The following is a 17,142-nucleotide window of genomic DNA, read 5'->3' on the forward strand; positions in this document are numbered from 1 at the left end:
GTATGGTAACACCCCGCATATGCTTTGAGGGCAGCTTCAAGCAAGATGCCGCTTTCGGATGGGAGTTCATTGAGGCGGCATGTTGGTCCCAGCGAGGGTCTGGACTCCACAGCTCCCATGGTTGCTTACCTATTTGCAGCTGGCGATAACGCTTTGGCGTAAGCGCGTAAATCATCCTGGATGGCTCTACGCTGTTCCTACGCGCCAACCAGGTCGCTTTCATTCCCGAATTCTCCACCCTCAAGATGGGTCGTCTTCAGCTCCTTGTCGCCGCAGCGCTGGCCTTCGTGGGCCCCTCCGCGCATGCCGTCACGATCGGCTCCCCCATTGGCATGGGCTCCGGGACTACTGGCGGCGGAGACGTTGCCCCGGTTTACCCGAATACTACCAAGGAGTTGGTGGCCTACCTGCGAGACCCGGCACCGAAGGTGGTCGTCTTGACCAAGACCTTCGACTTCCGCGGGCTGGCGGGCAACACGACTGCCGAGGGCTGCCGCCCGAACTACATGCGCAAGTGCATCGCGCTCAACAACGGCTTCAAAGGCCAGGACGTGATTCTCCAGGACGGCGGTATGAACAACACGGGCGGATGCACCGACGGCACCAGCGTCAACGTCACGTACGACAACGCGTCGCTCAACCGCATCAACGTCCGGGGCAACAAAACCATCCGTGGCGTCGGCAACAGCGGCGTGATCATGGGCAAGGGGCTCAACCTGAACGGCCACAACATCATCGTGCAGAACGTCCACATCACCGAGATCAACCCGCACCTCGTGTGGGGTGGCGACGCCATCACCATGCAGGGCCTCAGCGACGGCACGGTGCCCCTGGAGCACATTTGGCTCGACCACATCAAGATCTCGCGCATCGGCCGCCAGTTCATTGCGGTCGCCAAGGCCGGCGTCGCCAGCATGACGATCAGCAACTCGGACTTTGACGGCCACACTGAGTTCTCCAAGACGTGCGACGGCCACCACTACTGGAGCTTCATCTTCGACGGCAAGACCACGGGGATCACGATGGTCAACAACTACATCCACTACCTGTCCGGCCGACTCCCGAAGGTTGGCGGCAGCTCCGACATCAGCGTCGTGACCCACATCGCGAACAACTACTACAAGGACAACTCGTACCACTCGATGGAGATCGGCACCAACGGCTACGTGCTCGCCGAAGGAAACTACTTCGTGAACACGACCCAGCCGCTGTACGACGGAGACGACCCGGACATTCCTGGAATGGTCGACGGATCTCTCTACGCGCCGCTGCAGTCTTCGGAAGACGAGTGCACTGCGAGTTTGGGTCGCCTCTGCGAAGAGAACGTGCTGGAAGACAGCGGCGCCTTTGGCTCGCGCAACGGCACCACGGCTCTCGCGGAGATGAAGCCCCACCCCACGGTTGCTCGTTTCTCCCCCAAGCAGGCTCAGCAGCTGGAGTTATCGACCACCAACTTCGGTGTGGGTGAGCTCAACTAAACCTGAAATGCTGGCGCTCGGAATGGCTGCTCAATTCCGATATAATTTTGTGTATGCGTTGGTTAGAAAGAGTAGTGTTTGGTCAGAAACAAATGCATCTACTACTCTTCTGACTGAAACAAAACATCTTCGACCGGCTAGAGCACTCGACTTTAGACCCCGTGCTCCTTGATCGGGTCCCAGGCCGTCACGTAGTAGGCATCAAGGCTGCCCAGTTTCGTCATTTCGGCGGCTGACAGCTTCAGCTTGGCGGATTCCAGGTTTTCCTTAATACGCGCCTCCTTGACCGACTTGGGCGCAACAAAGCCCTTCGCCAGGCTCCACGCGAGCAGCACCTGCGCTGGAGAGGCGTTCAGCCCGCTCGCTATCTCCCAAACGACAGGGTCCTCCATCTTTTCGCCACGCACCAGAGGGGAGTACGCCTCCATGAGGATTCCCTGCTCCTCGCAAAACTTGACCGTGTCGGGGCGAGCCAGCCACGGGTGCAGCTTGACCTGGTTCACTGCCGGCTTGACGCGCCAGGTCTTGGACAGCTTGAGCAGTTGCTCTTCGTCAAAGTTGGAGACGCCAATGTCGCGAAGAGCCCCTCGGCTTGCATGTCCTCGAGAGCTCTCCAAGCCTCGGCCCGGGTGGCGCTGTCGCACGGAGCGTGCAGCAAGTAGAGGTCAATGTAGTCAAGACCGAGCTTGCGGTTGCTCTCACGAACCGCATCGACGGTTCCCTGGTAGCTCCACGGCTGCTTGGGCGTGGTCGACCACGGGACCCACGAGACCTCGAAGTACTTGGTGGCCACGAAAACCTCCTAGCGAGGGATGCCAGAGTCTCGGATCGCTCTGCCCACGTCGCCTTCGCTCTCGTAGCCCGTGGCCGTGTCGATGTGGCGGCAGCCGAGCTTGAGCGCCGTCAGCACGGCGTCGTAGGTTTCTGGCCCAGCAGTGCTCTGGAACACGCCCAGTGCCAGGCTCGGGATGGCGTGGCCGCGGGGCAGAGGCTTGGACTGGACGAGAGCGCTCATTGAATGCGTCCTTCCTTGGATGCTTGAGCTGCGGCTGGAGTTTTGCAGAATGAACGAAAAGCTCGCTCGACCTGCATCGACCTGCATAATACGAGGTGGATGACGACTAAGCTGTAGATGACGATGCACCCTGCGAGCTGCTAGTCAAATGGTACAACAGGACGCAGTCGATGCGCCTTGTGTGCTAGGTAATGCGTAGGAATCCTACCGCGTAGGATATCACGGTCGAGTGGCGACGTTGGCAGCTTCGAGGAGCTCAGTCCATCTTGAAGCTGTCTAATTGTCGCACAACTCTGACTATACTTTTTTCAAGTTAATCGAACTGAAAGCTTACGCCACCTCTGGCTGCGTCCGAAGAACCGCCCCCTTGTGTCACAATCGATCATTGATAATTGCTCCCTCATAGTCAGATAATAGCCGAGAACGAACGAAGCAACGAATCCGTCGTTGCCATGGTGCGTGCTGCCGCCCTAACTGCCCAGCTGTGCGCCCCCCCCCTCTCACCTCCCTCACTTGCTGCACGCAGGCCAACACGCTCGCCCCGTACCTCAGCGCCATCCGCAGCTCGCTGGACTCGGCGCTGTGTCTGCGCAACTTCCCGTCGCAGACCGTGGAGCGCCACAACAAGCCGGAAGTCGAGCTGCAGTACGTTGGCCGCCTCGCCGCGCACCTCACATTCTATGAGGAAGACATCGGCCGCTAACTGCTCCTTATTGCCGCGCAGGTTGAGCAAGGAGCTGCTGCTGAACCCCGTGCTGATCTGCCGCAACGAGCAGGAGAAGTGCCTGATCGAGCCGTCCATCAACTCGACGCGCGTGAGCATCTGCATCAAGAAGGCGGACGAGATCGAGACGATCCTGAGCCACAAGTTCAACCGCTTCCTCATGCAGCGCGCCGAGCAGTTCATCATCATGCGGCGGGTGCCCGTGGAGGGCTACGACATGAGCTTCCTCGTGGTGCACCAGCACCTCGAGAACATGTACAAGCACAAGCTCATCGACTTCATCATCACCTTCATGGAGGACATCGACAAGGAGATCAGCGAGATGAAGATCTCGCTCAACGCACGCGGCCGCATCGTCGCCACCGAGTTCATGAAGCAGTTCACCTGAGCGCGCCCGCTGCACAGGAAGTTGCTGCTGCTCGCTAGATGATTCGCCTGGACTGCAGCACTTTTGCGTCGTGGAAGGCTGCTACAGAGGCGAAATGAGGAGGAGAAGGAAAAGGAGGGAAGGTGTCAGTGGAAGAATTGATTCTCTTTTAGGGGCCATCGCGAGGAGTAAATAAAAAAGTGTGGTTTCCAGTCGCGACTGCCGCAGCGCATCGTTTCTAACTGTGGCCGATGTCTCGGCGCTCTGCCCTCTTCACCGCCGCTGATAAAAATTATACAGGCCAGAAGGCGGCGCGGCGTCTCCACTAAGCCGCGCCTGCCTCCTCATACATCTAGGTCTACTTGGGTCTTGTGCCGGGAAGAGCGCGCCGAACGTACCAGCTACATGATGCTGCAGTTGGCATCACCGGAGCAGTCCACGTCGTCGCCGCACTGCTGGAGCTTGCCGATGAAGCACTTCTCCATCATCTTGCGCGCGTTCTTGGTGTGGAACTTCATGTCCCTGGCGCAGTCCAGACCGCCGGCCTTGCGCAGGATGGAGCGCACGCCGCCGGGATGTGCCGTCACGAGGCCCGTCACGTCGTACACCTGACCGCTGGACACGAGCCAGCAGGACTCAAGCGAGCGGTGCAGCTTCACCTCGCACATGCAGAGCTTGTGCACCTTGGAGCAGCGCGCCTCCGCCTCCTCCGCGTCAGTGTCGGAGGTGGCGGGCGACGCGGGCTCAGTCGCCTTGCTCTCCTGCTCGAAGATGACGCTCTTGCCACGCAGGCTGCCGTCGATGCTGGCGCCGCGTGACCGACGACGCGGGAAGCTTGAGTCAACGGCGGCCACGCCGCCTGTCAACGGGCCGCACGCGCTGGGGGCGCAGGTGGCGGCCTGGTCGCGCGGCTCCGGGTGCTCGCCGTCGCTGTCCTCGTAGTCCACGACAATGCTCTTGGGCGGCTGCTGAGGCTGCGAAGGGGCCGCGGCCAGCCCGAGCTCCTCGAGGTCGAAGGTCTGCATGGCGCTCACCAGCGCGGCCTCGTCCGGCGTCACGTCCATCGGCCGCTTGGCCTGCACGCCGGGCAGCAGCTGCGGGTCCTCGCCTGCGTTCATGCACTTGGGGTAGCACGCGCCCATGTGAGGCGCCGAGAGCTGCGGCTCCTGCGGCTGCGGCTTGGCCGGCGCGGCTCGGAATAGCACCGCGTCGGCCGCTGCGCAGAAGGCGCTACCGCCACTGCGCGCCGTCTCTGCCGCCTCGGGACTGGCCAACAGCAGTTTGTTCCTGGAGGCGCCGGCGGCGGCTGACGCGGGGGTGGTCATTACCGCAGCGTCCATGCTGGCTGAGAGGCCCTGAGTGAGTGAGTGCTCTGGAGGCAGGAAGCTGAAATGAGCTGCGGTTCTGGCAGTGCTGTCGTCTTTGTGTGCGGCACACCATACATCCTCTGCACATAGCCGCGCACCATACAAACTTCAAGTGAAAGCTGTTTGCGTATTTCGAGTGACGTGTTCCCGTCGGCCGATGCTGCATCATTGTGCCTCCTGAACCACCAGAATCTCCCTTGAATCTCCTCGTGTCGCCCAGCCATGAATGCAGCGGCGGCAATGAGCACTTCGTTTTGGTCGGCATCCGTCTGCAGGCGTCGGATGCAGGCGTGCACGCACCCTCGGAATCTCGGACGGACGGACCACCAGGATGTGCCGCAGGGCACGCGCCCGGAGCGGCCCCATTGGCGCGAGGCGTGCGTCCGCGCCGCTTCGACTCGCCTCGCACAGTCGTCCGTCGTAGGAGGACACTCGATCTGAGGAGGACGTCGAAGTTGACTTGACCCGAGCTGGTCTGTAGGCCAGGCCAGGTTGCGGTTGTCAGTCGCCGGTGCTGCCGCGCGGCGACCGCAGGCGCAGCGTCCAGGGCGCGTCCTTCATCTCCCTCGGGATGCCGTCGCTGTGCGATCCTCCCTCCAGACCGCGGCCAGCACCTTGGCCAGCGCCACCATGACCGAGTACTGCATCGTGGTGATGCTGCGTCGCGGCTTGCTGTCGAGCGCGCAGAGCGTGGCGACGATGACGCCGTCGCCCGCCAGTACGGGCACGCCGAAGAAGAAGGAAAGGCTGTTCTTGGCCGTGGCCACCTTGTAGTTGCGGAAGCGCACGTCGAGCTGCGCGTTGTGCACCAGGAAGGGCTTCTTCTCGGACAGCAGCGAGTGCGACGAGAACGACTCCTTGCGCTCGTTGATGAGCAGCACGCCGCTCTCGTGGCGCACTGGCGGGGTGAACCACTGCCGGTCGCCCAGCACCGCGGTGGCCACGCCGATGTCCGCCTCCATCTCCTTGGCCACGAGGTCGCAGATCAACGCCACCTCTTCCGACACGGTCAAGTCCGGGTCGTGCAGGTTGTAGCGTCTGATCCACTCGGCGCGCTCCGTTTCTCTCGGGTGGTTCGGCACCAGCGGGACCTGCGTCGGCGACTCGTATGTGAGCGGGTAGCTGCGACGACCGTCCTCTTCGGCCAGCAGACACTTCTCCAGGGGAATCTCCGGGATCCGCACGTCCAGACACTGCTGTTCGAAGTGCTGAGCGCCTCGGATCAGCCTCGAGTTTGAGCGCTGCTCGGCGATGGTCTCAGGCGGCGCGTTGGACGACGAGACCGTGGCAGCCCACTCGTCCTCGCTGATGTCTTCCAGCAGCACCCCCGCGACGCTGTCAACTTCCTTCCCCAAGTGGCGGAGCAGCGCCAGTGCCGCCTTGCGACGCTCTGGTTGCGAGCGGAGTGTGTCGGCCAGATTCACCCCCAGCGGACTCACGCTAGACTGAACCACCCACGGGCAGAACGTGAACGCCACGATTTCGTCGAGGTTGGGCGTCCACTTGTTCAAGAGTGGCAAGCAGCTCTCGCAGCACCGAATGTAGCGGATGACCTGCTCCTGTCGCTCGCGCTCCATCACGCGCGAGCACGGCTCGCAAACCCAGTGGCCGCAAACGTGGCACAAGTACGGCTTCCAGACTGTGGTGAACATGCGCCTGCAGTACGAACACAGTTTCGCTCGTGCAGCTGGTGACTTGCTTGACCCGCTGCCGCTAGACACATCGAAGACGAGCGTCTGAAGCCCGATGTGTCGCCGCCGAGCAACCAGTTGCGCCCGGGTGAGCCGAGTGAATACCGGGTGGTCGGGTCCTGGCGCGTGCATGCTGGATGTCGGAGACTGCATGGCCAGCAGTAAACCGACACGGTTTGTTGTTGGCCAAGCGTAACTCCCCAACCATGCCAAAAATGCGCGCGCAGAGGCGTTGACCATTGCAGGCATTTACTGTCAAGAAGAAGTCTACCTAACATGCGCGCAGCAGCCTCCAAGAAACCTAACGACTCGGGGAAACCCCACTACGGCCCAATTACACCCGAGAAAGCGGTCGACGTGATATGCCGGAGCTTCCGGTCCAACCAGAGCTGGGCTCCTTCGAAGGCGTTGTCGAAATGTTTATCCGTGCCCTACCAGCGCTTCCTCATCGTGACGACCCCGAAGGACGATCTGTCCAACCTGATCTGGACAAGTGTGCTGGTGCTGGTCTACTGCGCGACGCACCTCGTGGACTTTCACGAGAGCTGGTACGAGGTCTCAGACGCGAGCGTGGCGTGGCTTCGACAGCAGCAACACTTTGTCGACCAGCGCGAAGACCTCGTGGTAAGCGCCTGCAACTTGCTGAGCGTCGGGGACCCTGACCAGCTTCTCTCGACGCTATTCGCGCTCGCGACGGAGGCTCCGGACCCAGCGATTGCAGAGGAAAACGCAGCGCTGCTGCGCGAGGGCTGGCAGCGTTGCTACCTGGACGAGCCGCCGTATACGGCTTACTACTGGAACGCGGAGACCAACCACAGCACGTGGCGCCACCCCCTGGAGACCGCTCAAATGGAGAAGGAGCTCAAGGAACAGAAGGAGAAGCGACAAGCTCTGCTGGCAAAGGTCCTTCCCCTGAGACTCCCCATCAACCGCGACGTCAAACCCCCCACCGAAGCCTACGTCTGCTCCGAGTGTGCAGCTCATGGGACGAAGCGGGAGGCGAGTGTGTTGTGCCTTGAATGCGGGAAGAAGTACTTCTGCGACGCGTGCTGTGATGAAGTCCATTGCGACCGACTCAAGCGCAGTCACTTGGCCAATGGCTTGCGCTTCAAAGAGTGCCTTGGACGCGCGGGCTTCCCGAAGATCGTGCCCAAGCCGCGAACCCCGTTCATGATTTACCAGGAGGAGCTGCAAAAGCAGCAAGAGAGGGAAAAGGAGCAAGCTTCAGCCGAGTCTAGCGCGTCAAATACACTGGTCATTCAAAACTAGTCCGTCCACAGAGTAGACAGAATCCCCGTCAGCTTCTTCATCACCGAGTACTGCATGGTCGTGATGCTCTTCCGGGGCTTCGAGTCCATGACGCACAGCATGGCGATGGCGGTGTTCGTGTGCGCCGCAACGATGGGGAACCCGAAGTAGAACAACACGCGGTTCGCGGTGCCTTCAGTGTCGCCGCGTACACAAGCGAACGTCCGGAACCGCACGTCCAGCATCGTGTTCCGCACCAGGAACGGCAGCCCCGATACCATCGCGTGCGCGCAGAAGCTCTTGGCTCGCTCGGTGCTCACGCAGGTCGAGGGGTCGTTGACGAGGGACAAGGCGTAGTGCCTGTCGGCCTGTACGGCCGTGACGGTCGCACAGATCGCGTCGAACTCCTTGGCCGCGAGGTGGCAGATCAGTTGAACCTCCTTCTGTGCCGCGATTCCGCGTCCGAGCAGATTGCACTTGGCCATGCACTCGTCCCTAGCGGCTTCGTTCGAGCAGGTGGGGGCGAAGGGGACGTCGGTCTCGTCGTCGTAGAAGATCGGGTACCGTCGAGTGCCGTCCGACTCAGAGACCACGCACTCGTCCAGCGACAGCTCGGGCAGCGACACCTCGAAGCACTGCTGGACGACGAATTGGACCCACTCGGGGTTGCCCGGCTTGGCCCCGCTGCCGCCGTTGCGGTGCTTCTCTCTGCGTCGGTGGTTGCCGCTCTTGGTGCGATTGGCCGGGTCCAGCGAGACACTGGAGGGCACCAGCGCGCTGGCCGCGGCCCAGTCTTCTTCGCGGATGTCGGCCAGGATCTGCGTGTTGGTGCCCAGCGGCCGGCCGAGGCAGTTCAAAAGCTGCAGCGCCGACGCCCGCAGGTCCCTCTTGGTGCGCAGCACGTCGGCCAGGTGCAGGCCGAGTTGGCTGTGCGAGCTCGCGGTGACGTAGGGCACGGCCAGGTACGGCAGCAGCGAGTCGGGCTCCGGCAGCTTGTTGACCATCTTGGTGCACGTCACGCAGCAGCGCACGAAGCGCACGCGCAGCAGCTCGCGCTCGCGCTCCACGACGCTGGAGCAGGGCTCGCAGACCCAGCGGCCGCACAGGTGGCACAGGTAGCTCTTCCACACGGGGTTGAAGCGCCGGCCGCAGTGCTTGCACCGCGTCTTGCGCGTGCTGGCGAACTCCGGGTCCAGCACGAGCGGCTGCAGCCCGAGGCTGCGGCGCCGCACGATCAGCTGCTGCCGCGACAGGCGCCGGAACACGGGGTGGTCGCGCGAGTTGTTCATCGGATCAATGCTCTGCTGCCGTGGGCCCAGCCCAACGCGCTATTGAAACCCCTCGAGAGGCGTGAATAGCTCCATGTAACCAACCGACACCAGCGCAACGCGAGTATTGTATTGTAGCCGCAATGACCCAACGGAATGCTTCATGAAGGGTGCAACTCAGGGGTGAAGTGATGCAGCCAGGATCGGCAGGCGTTGGCAAGATACAAGGAGGTGGCCGGTCATTCGACAAGATTTCTCGTTGTGGGCGCGATGGAGGCTTTGCTTGAGGCTTGCCAGAGTGGGGACCTCGAGCTGGCCACGCAGTTGGTCGTGGATCAGAAGGTGTCGGTGGAAGTAGCTGATGAAGTCGAAGGGTGGACTCCGCTCATGCTGGCGGCTTGGCACGGCCACGTCAAGGTTGTGGAGCTGTTGCTGAGCTATGGAGCTCAAGTGGACGCGAAGGACAAGTGCGAGTCGACGGCGCTGAGGTTCGCAGCAGGTGAGGGGTATCTGGAGGTCGTCCAACTGCTGCTGGAGCACGAGTGCTCGTATCTGAATGACGGCGAAGTGCACGGGTGGACACCGCTGATCGTCGCGAGCTGGAGTGGGCACCTCGACGTGGTCAAGTACGTGCTCGAGCGTGGCGCTGACGTGCACCTACCCGACCGAGGAGGGTCCACCGCCGTGAGGTTCGCAGCTAGTGAAGGACATCTGGACGTCTTGAAGGTGCTCTACGAGCAAGGAGGAGCGAGTCTCAACGTCGCGGACCTGAACGGCTGGACGCCTCTGTACCTCGCCAGCCAGGAGGGACACGTGGACGTGGTCGAGTATTTGTTGCAGCATGGGGCGGACGTGGACGCCAGAGACACCGGAGGCTCGTCCGCCTTGAGGTTCGCTGCTAGCGAGGGGCGTCTCGAGATGGCCAAGCTGCTGGTGGAGGTGGGCAGCGCGAGGGTGAATCAGGCGGACGGAAACGGGTGGACGCCTCTCATGCTCGCGACTTGGCACGGGCACTTCAGCGTGGTCAAGTTCCTCCTGGAGCACGGCGCAGACGTTGACGCGAAGGACTCGGGGGGATCGACCGCCATGAGGTTTGCCGCCTCCGAGGGACAATTCAAGATCGCGAAGCTTCTGGTTGAACACGGCAGCGCGTGTGTGAATGAGCCCGAGGCCTACGGGTGCACCCCGCTCTGGTTCGCAGTGACGAACGACTACTTGCGCTTGGCGATGTGGTTGCTGGAGATTGGGGCGGACCCGAACGCCAAGACACACGAAGGACTGACGCCGCTGATGCGGATCTGCCGCTCGGACCGCGCCGATGACGACCTCATAGAGCTGTTTCTCGAGCACGGAGCTGACGTTAATGTGCGTGACAACCGCGGATGGACCCCCTTGATCCACGTCTGCGAGTCAGGAGACCCGGACGCAAAGATACTGGAGATGCTTCTCACTCACGGCACTGACGTGAACGCGAGCGATAACAACGGATCGACAACTCTCATGCACTTGTGCTTGTCGGGGAGCTGCGACTTGGAGGTTGTCCACATGCTGGTGGACCACGGAGCTGATGTAAACGCGCGAGACAACCGCGGACAAACGTCGCTCATGCTGGCCGCTTCTAATGGCGACTTGGACACTGTGAGGCTCCTGTTAACACTAGGAGCAGATTCGGCTATTGTCGATAACTCCAAGAAGACAGCGCTCGACTACGCGGCGTCTCACAGTCATCGCCAGATCCAGGAGCTTCTTGTTTCTGCGCTAAGCCACGACCAGCTGCGCTCTCTGGATGCCCCCAGCGCCGTCACGAAGCAGATCAAGTGGTCGATTCCGCCGACAGAGATTGAAGTGGGGGACTTTGTACTGACAAAAGACATTGGGGGCGATTTCAGTGGGACGTGGCTGGACGCTGAATTGGCGATCAAGCTCTTCGTGCCTGTCCCCAACGCGGACGAGTCGTTCGACGAGCAAACCGCTCGTTGGTTCGGACTTCGACATCCAAACGTCCAGAAGTTGTACGGCGCAGTGCATGAAGGCTACAACCTCTTCGTGTGCGAACTCATGGCCAAAGGATCGCTGGACGAATACGTTGATAGAATGACTTCTCACTCGGACTGGAACATGGCGACCACCGCGACAGTATTGCGCTATTTGTACGAAGCCGCGCTGGGTCTGCAGTACTTACACGAACGTGGAATCGTTCATACCGATATCCGACTGAGAAATATTCTGATCAGCGACGATGACGTGGCGAAGTTGGTCAACTTTTCGTCGAGTAGAGTTATCAAGCAGACCGGGCCCCAAGAAGCTAAAATGTTCGCGCTGGACGTCCTCTTCCTGGGGAACTGTCTGCATGCTGTCGCACTAAAACTTCGCGGATACGAGGCGCTTGACGAACTCCGCGAAGATTGTAACAGTTTGACGAAGGACATGCGTTGCGATGACCCTTTACTACGCTGCAGCATCTCATCTGTCATTCATCGGATGAAGAACCTGGTCGAACTGGCAACTCTAGACCAAAGGGAGGCGATATCTGCCAGCGAACTCGTTTCAAAGCTGCAGGACGTTCAAGCGTCGGTCAATCTGTCGACTGAAGTCCTCTATCGCGAACTATACAATGACCTTGAATCCGTTTGTCAGCGGTTGATGAGCTGGAGCAACCCTGTGACTGCCAACACTTATGACGAGGCGATGTTGGTGCTTGACACGATCCAAATTGCTGTTGAAGAGCAAAACGCGTGCTCAAATCCTATCCAACGCCTGTCGTCAAGCTGCGCAAGCGACGTCTCGGTGGATTTCCTGCAACGACAGGTGGAGTATCTGATGAACCTGGTTGAGGCTCCAATTGAAGTGCGCAATGAGATGAAGAAGCGGTGGGCGGAGCTCCGTAAGCGGCAGCTAGGCGTGTTCGTATCCGAGGTTAACAACACGCTAACGCTGCTCCACCCGACAGAGACCGAAGATTTACTCACGCTGCTGCATCGAGAGCTGCAAAACACTAACTATTCGGATACCCAGCAGCAGATTATTCGCAAGGCATACGACGAGGCTTGCTCGATGCGTCCTGGCTCGATAATTGAGTCCTTGCCTGAGTGGTTCATTGGCTGGTACGAGCTGGAAGACGACGTCGTCTTCGCGCGTGGGGGTTATGGCGAGGTGTCGAGGGCCAAGTGGCTGGGCTCCGACGTCATTGTGAAGCGAGTGATCATGGCTGCAGAACTGAGGGATGCTCAGCGACGGATGTTCCAGCATGAAGTTGACCTGTGGTTCGGACTGAACCATCCTCATGTCGTTAAGCTCTTTGGCGGATGCCACATTGGAACCCCTTTTTTCGTGTGTGAGGAAGCCCACAATGGATCGCTGGACAAGTATCTGATTACGAACCCCAGCGAGGTGTGGCAGAAACTGTATGAGGCGGCGCTGGGTCTGGAATATTTGCACGCCCGCGGCATCGTTCACCGTGATCTCAAGTGTGACAACATCCTCGTGAGTAGCGATGGGAAGGCCAAGCTGACGGATTTCGGACTGAGCGCCTCGGTGACTGCGATGACTCAGGGTAAGCGGTCAGGGGCTGTTCGCTGGGTGGCACCCGAGTGTTTGGCGGGGCAAAAGGGGTCCTACGCTGCCGACATCTTCTCGTTGGGGATGTGCATCGTCCAGGCTGTGAGCGGCGAGTTGCCGTGGGGGAACCGACTCAACAATTTGGTTGTGGAACATCGCGTGAAGAAGGGGGGTTTGCCCCAACGCCCCCCTCAGTTTACAGAAGCTCAGTGGCAGCTTGTCAAGGGCATGTGCACGTTCGATCCAGCGGAAAGAATGCACTTGCTTGTGGCGGTCCAGAGACTGAAGCAGTTTGCAGAGAATCCCAACCAGTTGATGGCCCAGCCAGACGCCAAAGAGTTCGAGAAGTTTGACTACGATGTGAAGAATTTAAAGCAAGCGCTCCAACAGTGGGGAAATGACAAAGACAAGAGGGCTGTTTGCCTTGTCTACCAGGTGCTTCTAGACCGGGTGAATGACGTCGAAAGTACTTGTGGCAAGATGCCATTCAAGAGCAGCCTCAACCCCATTGTTGCAGCGGCCGAAAGGTGGATCATGGAGCTGAGCGAGCAGCCGACTACTGTAGAAATGGTGAAGGTTGTGTTTCGAGGGTTTTCACTTCACCGCCAGATCGACCGCGTTCTGGCCGAGCATTTCATTGACCCAAAAGATGAAGCGCATGAGTGGGCAGCTCGATGTTTGAGGGCTCTCTCAGCGGGGGATCGAAGTCACCCTTAGACTTGCTTGTGGCTTTTAGCTTGTTCTTAGGTGAGTGAGCACTAACCAACAAGCTAAGACGTGCCTGACAGGATGAAGTGACAAAAGTGAGTGTCAGCTGTGGAAGACTTGCGAACGGGTTGTGAGCAGCGAGCGGTGATTGCGTCCTGCACTCTGCAGACCTCAAAAGGATGTTCGCCGGCACTAGCATAGTATAAGTATGAATCATAAATTTTCAGGCGGATGCAACGCTGCCTTTCGATCCTCCTACTCCGACAAAATTCCTCAAAAAGTCAAACCCACTTTCATACGCCGCCTCTGCTTCAGTGGGGGAATCCTCCTCCTCCAAAATCTCTCGAGCCTCTTCTTCTCTAGCGATCCGATCGTAGCGCCTCTGAGCGTCCTGTTCGTCCTCATACGGCCCACTGAGGGAGCACTCGCATCGCTTGTCCAGATCCGACCCCCATCGAGTCCACACGAAAAAGAACGACCCAGACACAGTTTTCTTTGAACTCCAACGAAGTGTTGGTCCTGCATCCGAGCCCTTCACCAGCTGCAGCACGCGCGAGGATTTCTCTCGTCCGTCACCTTTGCCGCCGCTTGGCTGCTCTTTCGGGAAGCGGGTGCCGACAACCAGCGCCTCCACGAGGTACTCTTGCTGCAGTTTCCGATGAATCGCGGGGTCGACAGTCGTAGCGTAGTCCACTTGAGAGGGGGTCGCAACCTCCGAGCCGTCCTGTTGGTTCGCAGCCTGGACAAGTCGACGGTCTCGATCCGCCTCCAGCTGCTGCTTTGTTAACTCGTAGCGCAGGCGAGCCAGCTTCCCTTTCACTGTCGCCTGAAGCCGAGTCGCTGCGGCTGCGCGCGTGCGCAGGTGAAGGGCGTAGCGCTCGCGGAATGTGCGCTGGATAATGCGCGCGGCGTGACTTCGACAGGCTTCAACTCGCTTTGAGTCGATAGCATCGAGCTGCTCAAACTCGCTCCTTTTCGTATCGTAGAGACTATCGGTTTGCAGCCCAGAGCTTGGGTCTCCCCAGGGGAGCGCCACCAGCCACTCCATCCAGTGACACGCGTGTTCAAACTCCTCTCCTTCTGGAAGCGCTTCAAGTTTGTTGAGCTCGTTCTCGAGCATGAGACGAGCTTGCGGTGCTGCTTGAGCTGCCTGGACCTGCTCCCGCAAGGTTTTAATCTTGACCAGCTTCGTGCTGGTTGACGCTAACTCTTTCGATGAGAAGGGTACCCTGCCGGAGTGTCCGTTAGGAGTATGTGATGACTCAGCTTGTGCTGCGTTTTCCTTCTCCAGTTGCATATTTTGTCGAGCACTCTCCAAAAGTCGGTGAACACCGGGGAGTGGCATCAGCTCCAGCGAGCGCAGGAAGTACTTCTCAGCCAGCCCGCTCTGGCTCTGCCGGAGGCACTTCTTGCCCAAATCACGGGCAAGAGCAGCATCAAGGGCCAGCTCTCCGTCGCTCTTTCCTGCAGGATCGCTGAGGCTTGCATCGAGTAGCGGTGGCGCTACTGTGTTCTTGCTCGAAGACGGCGGAGCGCGTCCCATCCCGTAGCTGCTCTGGAAATGCAGGATCATTTGCATCTGCAGCTGAAGCTGTTGGAGCTGATGCCCGTAATTTTCGTGGTCCTTTACGAGACTGCGAAGCGCGTTAACCTCATCCTCTAGATCTTGCATCCGATTGATCACTGCCTCGTTCTCCCTTCTCAGCGCTCTGCTGCTCTTTTGGGCGCTTTGCGCTTCGTGGCGCAGGTACAAAACTTCCAGCTCGCGTCGAAGATCGGGAGACTGCACTCGATCTAGCAGTAGACTCGCACTGCACAACCTGTCGTCGTCACTGAGCTCTTCCATGCTGGCCCCCAACGATAGTAGCTTCTCGATGATCTGGACAGCATCCGATTCTTTCGCTGGGTCGTTCGCTGCCTCACAGGCGAGAAGCAGTGGCGAGCGCCCACTGCAGTCTTTGGCTTTCACATCAGCGTTGGCTGCCATCAGATACAACGCGCATTCAGCTTGGGCGCTTTCACACGCCACGTGTAGCGGAGTGCTGCCCTCCAAGTCTGTCGCGCTGACGCCGAGAAACACGTACTTGTCTGTCGCCCCGCTGGTTGTGTTGTCCACCCGAGCGTTAGCCGTCAGGAGCAGCTCGACACACTCGGGAGATCCGGCGCGAGCGGCTTCATGCATCGCTGTCCCGCCCCCAATATCCCTCTTCGTCGCCAACCCTCCGTACTCTTCGTCCACATTGTACAGAACAGTAGGCACTTGAGGTGTAGAAGCCTCAGCGCGAAGCAAGAGACGAGCACACTCGACGTTGCCGTTGGCGCATGCGACGTGTAGCGGTGTCTGCATCGCTAGATCGACGGTATCTGAAGCTGCTCCGAGCTTCAGTAAGAGCTCCACCACGTTGTCATTCCCAGCAGCGCAAGCGTAGTGAAGTGCCGTTAACCCGGTCGTGGGACATCTCGCACTCACCAATTTGCCCTTAGCGTCCTTCCCTTCCACGGTCGCCAACACGCGCTGACACGCAGCGTGATCCCCATCGCGACAGGCCACGAGCAGATCAAAAAGTGGATCGTGAACCGGTAAGGCTTCGTTCTCGTCGTCCTTCCCTGATGGTGGCATTGGCGTGGGAATGGGCAAATCTTTGAATGAGACGGGCTTCCCACTCGACGCTAAGAGTCCATCAGCAGCTTCACCAGAGAGACACAGTATCCTTGTCGTCGTGGCGTTCACAGCTGACTGGATCCGCAGGAAGCTGTTGTGAGAAATCATCACGGCTGGGATCGTGGCGTTACTGGTGTCGATATGGTCCACGCTCATGACGAACGCCGCGTCCAAATCCTCCTCGTCGTCGTTGCACACGATAGCAGCCACAGCGCCTGCCCGTTGGGTTCGCTCCAGCTTCTCTGGGAACGAGCACGATCCACGTCGCATCAGTGCCACAGCTCCGCTCAACTGCTCCGCGTTACTCAGAGGTCCGTCAGCGAGCAGAGGTTCGCACGCCACGAGTTTTCCTGAGTACGATGCTCCAGCGCGCGCAGAGCAAAAATCTGCTAGGGGGGCGAAGCAGATTTCGTACGTCGACGCGCTCGTGGCCCACTGTACGAACGCGAGCAAAGGCGGTTGATTCGCTTGTGAAGCGGCATCTTCAGTAGACTCTTCTGGCTTGACTTCTCCATCCTGTGCTCTCGGCATTGGAGGTGCGTTCGTACCAGTGGGCGGCGAGTTCTGCGGCTCCAGCAACTTGATGATTGACGTCGTCGTGCGCTTGATGGTCTTCCACCCTTTGCCCGCCTCTGCGGCTTCGTATCGCTCTCTCTGGACCCTCAAGCACTCCTCCACAACAGCCTCGCCCTCTTTGGGCTGCACGATCTCGAAGCTCAGCACGCCGGTCTTCACCGACGGCGGGAACTTCTGGAACAGCTCGCGCACGTCGCGCAGACACATCATCACACAGGGCATCGTGATGGGCTCGGCGCCGGTCTTCTTGTTCTGCTCCAGCTCCTCGGGCGACTCCCCCATGGTGAACGCAGCGAGCGGCTCCTCTCTCGTGTTGTTGGCCAGCAGCATGGCGACGGCCCCCGCTCGCTGCAGCAGCCGCGCCTTGTGCGCGAAGCTGCAGCCCCCGCGCACCACCAACGCGATCGCGCCCCGGAGCTCCGCCGCGTTCTTGAGCTCCGGCTGGTCGGCGCGCGGCGGCTCGGCACACGCAAGGCGCAC

The 17,142-nt window shown here is 59.9% G+C and overlaps 9 protein-coding genes across 9 annotated transcripts; 5 read left to right on the plus strand and 4 right to left on the minus strand.

Moving 5' to 3' along the window:
* Positions 1-245: 245 nt before the first annotated feature.
* Positions 246-1,478, plus strand: PHYSODRAFT_520929 (hypothetical protein; the record flags this gene model as incomplete). The annotated part of the gene is made up of 1 exon (XM_009535567.1): positions 246-1,478. The coding sequence occupies one exon, from the start codon at positions 246-248 to the stop codon at positions 1,476-1,478; it is 1,233 nt and encodes a 410-aa protein (XP_009533862.1).
* A 152-nt stretch (positions 1,479-1,630) lies between these two features.
* On the minus strand, positions 1,631-2,493 carry PHYSODRAFT_337882 (hypothetical protein; the record flags this gene model as incomplete). The annotated part of the gene is made up of 3 exons (XM_009535568.1): positions 1,631-2,069; positions 2,123-2,280; positions 2,320-2,493. The coding sequence occupies 3 exons, from the start codon at positions 2,491-2,493 to the stop codon at positions 1,631-1,633; spliced, it is 771 nt and encodes a 256-aa protein (XP_009533863.1).
* Positions 2,494-2,989: 496 nt separating this feature from the next.
* PHYSODRAFT_287168 (hypothetical protein) lies at positions 2,990-4,251 on the plus strand. Its single transcript, XM_009535569.1, has one exon. It carries the CDS (start codon positions 3,174-3,176, stop codon positions 3,603-3,605), a length of 432 nt encoding a protein of 143 aa, XP_009533864.1. The 5' UTR covers positions 2,990-3,173; the 3' UTR covers positions 3,606-4,251.
* A 1,257-nt stretch (positions 4,252-5,508) lies between these two features.
* PHYSODRAFT_304757 (hypothetical protein) lies at positions 5,509-6,774 on the minus strand (the record flags this gene model as incomplete). The annotated part of the gene is made up of 1 exon (XM_009535570.1): positions 5,509-6,774. The coding sequence occupies one exon, from the start codon at positions 6,772-6,774 to the stop codon at positions 5,509-5,511; it is 1,266 nt and encodes a 421-aa protein (XP_009533865.1).
* Positions 6,775-6,918: 144 nt separating this feature from the next.
* Positions 6,919-8,061, plus strand: PHYSODRAFT_318032 (hypothetical protein; the record flags this gene model as incomplete). The annotated part of the gene is made up of 2 exons (XM_009535571.1): positions 6,919-7,874; positions 7,923-8,061. 2 exons carry the CDS (start codon positions 6,919-6,921, stop codon positions 8,059-8,061), a joined length of 1,095 nt encoding a protein of 364 aa, XP_009533866.1.
* Positions 8,062-8,085: 24 nt separating this feature from the next.
* Positions 8,086-9,179, minus strand: PHYSODRAFT_518581 (hypothetical protein; the record flags this gene model as incomplete). Its single annotated transcript, XM_009535572.1, has 3 exons — positions 8,086-8,187; positions 8,274-8,618; positions 8,661-9,179. 3 exons carry the CDS (start codon positions 9,177-9,179, stop codon positions 8,086-8,088), a joined length of 966 nt encoding a protein of 321 aa, XP_009533867.1.
* A 351-nt stretch (positions 9,180-9,530) lies between these two features.
* PHYSODRAFT_425218 (hypothetical protein) lies at positions 9,531-9,695 on the plus strand (the record flags this gene model as incomplete). Its single annotated transcript, XM_009535573.1, has 1 exon — positions 9,531-9,695. A coding segment is annotated over one exon (165 nt), but the record flags the coding sequence as incomplete, so codon positions are not given.
* Positions 9,696-11,801: 2,106 nt separating this feature from the next.
* On the plus strand, positions 11,802-12,776 carry PHYSODRAFT_520035 (hypothetical protein; the record flags this gene model as incomplete). The annotated part of the gene is made up of 1 exon (XM_009535574.1): positions 11,802-12,776. A coding segment is annotated over one exon (975 nt), but the record flags the coding sequence as incomplete, so codon positions are not given.
* A 1,528-nt stretch (positions 12,777-14,304) lies between these two features.
* Positions 14,305-16,992, minus strand: PHYSODRAFT_375398 (hypothetical protein; the record flags this gene model as incomplete). The annotated part of the gene is made up of 2 exons (XM_009535575.1): positions 14,305-15,256; positions 15,422-16,992. Coding segments are annotated over 2 exons (2,523 nt in total), but the record flags the coding sequence as incomplete, so codon positions are not given.
* Positions 16,993-17,142: the final 150 nt, after the last annotated feature.

This window comes from Phytophthora sojae (genome assembly GCF_000149755.1).
Source record: "Phytophthora sojae unplaced genomic scaffold PHYSOscaffold_8, whole genome shotgun sequence".
In the NCBI taxonomy this organism is placed as follows: domain Eukaryota; phylum Oomycota; class Peronosporomycetes; order Peronosporales; family Peronosporaceae; genus Phytophthora; species Phytophthora sojae.

Bases quoted from the DNA above. Each gene is read 5' to 3' on its own strand.
- PHYSODRAFT_287168 (XM_009535569.1), top strand. From the start codon at position 3,174: ATGAGGAAGACATCGGCCGCTAACTGCTCCTTATTGCCGCGCAGGTTG.